The sequence below is a fragment of the Kryptolebias marmoratus genome, unplaced genomic scaffold, assembly GCF_001649575.2.
Source record: "Kryptolebias marmoratus isolate JLee-2015 unplaced genomic scaffold, ASM164957v2 Scaffold41, whole genome shotgun sequence".
NCBI lineage: Eukaryota > Metazoa > Chordata > Actinopteri > Cyprinodontiformes > Rivulidae > Kryptolebias > Kryptolebias marmoratus.
This window is the reverse complement of record NW_023665775.1, coordinates 48,461-53,053: the sequence shown is the minus strand read 5'-3', so window position 1 is coordinate 53,053 and position 4,593 is coordinate 48,461. Positions and strand designations below refer to the sequence as shown.

Below are 4,593 nucleotides of genomic sequence, written 5' to 3'. Positions count from 1 at the left end.
ACAGACAGACAGGCGCAGTTCTGCTCGGAGCCGCTGGGGGTCGCTGTCGCCCCTCCTGCGGCTCGAACACCGGCTCGAGCAGGATGGAGTCTGCGGACTGTGTGGAGGAATGAAGCGGCTGACCGGTCACTGTTTCCCCGGTGAACTCGGACTCTCAGCGGCCTCAGGTGTTTCGCAGAGTGGAGCCGCTGCCGGTACTGAACTATGAGGTAACTTTTCCTTCAGTGTCAGGCGCGTGGCACGCAGACAGCGCGTGGTTAACCCGAGTTAAGCTGGTTGGTAACTGAGCTAGCAGGCTAGCGCAGATAGCTGCAGGAGCTGTAGCTTCGGTTAGCATTAGTTAGCTCCGGTGTTTCTCTCTGACAGCTAACAGCAGCTCAGCTAAGACCCTCTGACGACACCAGGATACGTCATTTTCCAATGACGTCATGCTGTTTCGGAGACGGCCGAGCAGCGCTAACGATAGCATGTGGCTCAGAGGTCACCTGACAGGTATTGGGCTGCGAGGTCACCGAGCGGCTCCGTCGAATTACTGGAGTTATAGTTCAGAGGACGCTGTCCTGTGGTTCGGATGGACAAGTGTCTATGTTTCACCTGGGTGACGTCATCAGGAAGGACTCGCGGCCTGTACAGAATGGAGGTTTTTACCTGTCAGGAAGCTGATCCTGAAGGTAAAAAACGAAATGCTGGGTTCTGCCGGCAAGAAAATGTTCTAGTTTCTCTGAAGAGTACTTAGTGTGTGATTAAAAATAAAATTTAACTTCATAATGATGATGTTGATGGATACTTTTTTGATCCTTTGCAGGAAATTACACAGCAACAGTTACACTTTATTGTCAAAAGTATTCACTCATTCATATCATTAAGTTCAGGTGTTCCAATCCCACCTATGGCTACAGATGAATAAAATGCAGCACCAGGGCATGCAGACTGCTTCTACAACCATCTGTGAAAGAATGGGTCGCTCTCAGGAGCTCAGTGAATTCCAGCGTGGTGCAGTGATAGGACGCCACCTGCGCAGTAAGACAGCAACTCGGCCATGTAAAACCACAGAGTGGGCTCAGAGGATGCTGAGGAGCACAGAGGTCACCAACGTTCAGACTTCCTGTGGCCTTCAGATCAGCTCAGGAACAGAGAGGACAGAGCTTCATGGTTTGGGTTTCCATGGCAACAGCTGCTTGTCTGACTGCATTGAGCCAAGTGTAAAGTATGGTGGAGGGAGGATCATGGTGTGGGGTTGTTTTTTAGGGGTTTGGCTCGGCCACATCGTTCCAGTGAAAGGAACTCTTAATGCCTCAGTTTAACAGTTTGGGGACGGCCCCTTCCTGTTCCAACATGGCTGAGCACCAGAGCACAAAGCAAGGTCCATAAAGACATGGATGTGGAGGAACTTGACCGGCCTGCACAGAACCCTGACCAGAACCCAACAGAACACCTTAGGGATGAATGAGAGTTAGGCCTTCTGTCCAACATCAGGGTCTGATCTCACATATGAGTTTCTGGAAGAATGATCCAAAATTGCCAAAACTCTCCGAAACCGTCCCAGAAGATCTGAAGCTGTTCTACAAGCAGAGTGGGCCAACATCAGATTAAACCCTGTGGATTCAGAATGGGATGAACTCAGGTTGATATGAAGGGAGGTGAGCGAATACTTTTGGCAGTATAGTGTCACACGGACAACAGCAATATAAGATAAATATTAATACCTAAACAATAAAATAATATAACTAATTCTAAAAATACACAGAACCAAAGTGGGGGGTACATTTATTTCATTGCTGGTTGTAGAAACGTTCAGTCCTGAACCCTAACCCCTCCAGGACAGGAAGTGGCTGAAACTACAGCCTGCTCTGTCCTGTCTTCTCCGCTGTGTCCATGCTGCAGGACCAGTCCAGCTGCTTGTCCTGCTGTACGTCTAGATATCTGTAGTTTGGGACACACTCCACCAGCATGTTTTTCACTGTACACATAAAATGTGAAAAACTTTAGTTTTTGCCACAAACATCAGCTGGTCCTGGATTTCCTGCCAGATGTTTGATTGATAATTAAAGTTTTGGGATTTGCCTCATGTTGATATTTTCTTGTAATAATCGTTCAGCTGTGATGCAGAGCTTCCCTTCAGGAGGTTTCCTCTCTTTTCAAACTTGTGATAACGTTGGACAGGTGTCCCACCCCGGTCAAACTATCCCTGGAGCCAAGCCTCCTGTCTCATCAGATAAATGGAAAACATGTTTACCCCCCACCACCACACACTTAGGGACAAGACAAGTACAATCTGGGTAACAAAATGATGATCCCGTCTTACAATACAGTTTTAGAATCCATGGACAGAATAATACAAGAGACGGTGAAACGCTGCAGTTAGACTGAGACGGTCTGACGGGTCTCTGGCTAGTCTCTAACAGCCACAGCTACAGTCCAGTCTAAACTGAGTCTGCTAACGCAAATTGGCCCTACTACTGACTATTATGGGATGCTAACCGCCTGGATATTATGTAATGTTGCAGGAGACCTGAGCTGCTTCTTGCGGACAGACTATGCAGTGTTTGTCCACTGGGCGGAGCCTCCTGAGCCGAGCTCGCATCGTCATGTACACCACCCGCCTCTACAGCGCTACAGGGGCTGGAGGAGGAGGGGGAGGTGGGGTCAAACCGGGGCGGAGGGTAGGGCTAGCAGTGCTTGAGGCTCCTCCTTCCCACCTCCCACATCATCCTCACCCGGTGCCGCCGCCTCCGCCCTCCTACCAGCTGTACCAGGGTCGACCCGATGCCCATCGAGGAGCGCATTTCCATCACTACCACCCGCCGCCCCATCACCTGGCCCCTCCCCCTCTCCCCCCACATTACCACACCCCCATCCACACCTACGGAGGAGGCGGAGCCCCAGCTGGCAGCAGGAAGAAGACGTGGAACTTCATCCATGAGAAGATGAGCTATGACACGTTCTTCACCATGAAGCGTTTGATCGAGCGCTCGCGGCGCCCCGACGAGGTACTGCGCTGGGTCACCCAGAATCCCGCCAAGGTCTCCCACAACCACTACCCCGTGGCTCTGCAAAAGATCGGACAACTGCTGCAGGCCACGCCCTTGCGCATCGCCAGGGACGGCGTTGACGTCAATGCCACTGGAGGCACAGCCACAGCGGGGGACAGGCGGCAGATCCTGGAGCATCCGGACTTCCAGACGCTCTGCGATGCTATCGTCAACGACTGCACCAAGTTTGACAACTTCAGCATTGTAAACTGCCTGTACGCCGTGGCTGCACTCGGTGAGTCTGCACGCTGCTCACAGGCTCCGTCCCAATCTCTGATATCACTCATGTCCAAATAATCTGTCCTCAGGCCTCCCTAGCGACTCGCAGGTGGTCCAGGTGCTGGAGGCAGAGTCCCAGTCCAGACTGAACCAGTTCAACCAGAAGGATGTGTCCATGGTGTTCAGCTCCAGCATGAAGCTCCACCCAGGCAGCCAGCACCCGCTGACCGAAGCCTGCCTTGCCGGCCTAGAGAAGAACCTTGAGCGAGAGCGCCACCCTCAGACTCTGTTCCTTCTTCTGTCCTACTACAGACTCAAGTGGCACTCGCTGCAGCCACCAAAGTCCGCTTCAGAAGGACCGGCAGCCCACAGTAGTGCCAGCACACCTGCAAACCCAGAACAGCTGCTGGCCAACAGGTAAGACATCCAGGTGGTCTTGAGAGCTCCAGAGGTCTCCAGACCTCCAACATCCAGAGGCAGTGAGGACTGACAGTTTTGGTTCTATCCTCAGGAAGATCTTGCGGCTCGTCAAACACACTCTGGCGAGTGTCAGCGGTGTTCGTGACCAGGAGATGGCGCTGCTGGATGAGATGCTGTCGGCGTGCGCTCGTGAGGCGAGCAACAAGAGTCTGGAACTGATCTTCAGTTCTCACCTGTTCTACCAGAACAGACAGGAGAGATTCATCAGCAGCCTGGCAGGTAAGCTTCACCTGTGAAGCGGGTCCTCCACATCTGTCTGGGTAACCTGACACCTGCTGCCTTCCCCGTCAATCAGAGGAGTTACCGAAGAAGGCGGACAGCATCACACCGTACACCATGGCTCTGATCGCCAAATACATCGCCCGCCATCGGCTCAGAGAGACACGGCTGCTGGACACCATTGCAGACTTCCTGGTGAAGAAGGCAGAGTACCTAGACAGCAAGGTAAGAGCAGGCGTGTTGGTGGGGCGTGTGGGCGGGGCTTGTGGTCAGACGCTGCAGGTGTGTTTGGTTCTGTGTCCTCAGGTGATCCAGAAGCTGGTGTTCCCGTTCAGTAGGATGAGTTACCGTCCGTCTAACGAGCAGCAGTTCTTCTCTCGGCTCGAGGAGGTCGTGGAGCTGAAGGCGCTCAGCTCGCCTCTCGCCACCGTCAACATCCTGATGTCTCTGTTCCAGCTGGGTCATTTCCCCAGGATGGTGCTGCACCGGGTCTTCTCCTCAGCCTTCATCAGCAACGTGACCAGTCAGTGTCCTCCAACTACCCCGAGGGAGGGAGGCAGGGAGGGAGGGAGGCAGGGAGGGAGGCAGGGAGGGAGGCAGGGAGGGAGGGAGAGAGAGGGAGGCAGGGAGGGAGAGAGGCAGG

At 53.3% G+C, this 4,593-nt stretch overlaps 2 protein-coding genes across 2 annotated transcripts in view; one reads left to right on the top strand and one right to left on the bottom strand.

Annotated features, from left to right (window-relative positions):
* LOC108228988 (AFG3-like protein 2) overlaps window positions 1–1,041 on the bottom strand; it is a 7,124-nt gene extending 6,083 nt beyond the window's left edge. The window contains exon 1 of the mRNA XM_037974416.1: window positions 1,014–1,041. Within this exon, the coding sequence (XP_037830344.1) occupies window positions 1,014–1,041 (28 nt within the window). The remainder of the gene's footprint in view (window positions 1–1,013) is intronic.
* The window catches only part of fastk (Fas-activated serine/threonine kinase), an 8,193-nt gene continuing 3,652 nt past the window's right edge, over window positions 53–4,593 (top strand). Inside the window, exons 1-6 of the mRNA XM_017403733.3 lie at window positions 53–209; window positions 2,508–3,267; window positions 3,341–3,668; window positions 3,763–3,950; window positions 4,027–4,175; window positions 4,257–4,473. Of these exons, the coding sequence (XP_017259222.1) occupies window positions 2,538–3,267; window positions 3,341–3,668; window positions 3,763–3,950; window positions 4,027–4,175; window positions 4,257–4,473 (1,612 nt within the window). The 5' untranslated portion in view covers window positions 53–209; window positions 2,508–2,537. The remainder of the gene's footprint in view (window positions 210–2,507; window positions 3,268–3,340; window positions 3,669–3,762; window positions 3,951–4,026; window positions 4,176–4,256; window positions 4,474–4,593) is intronic.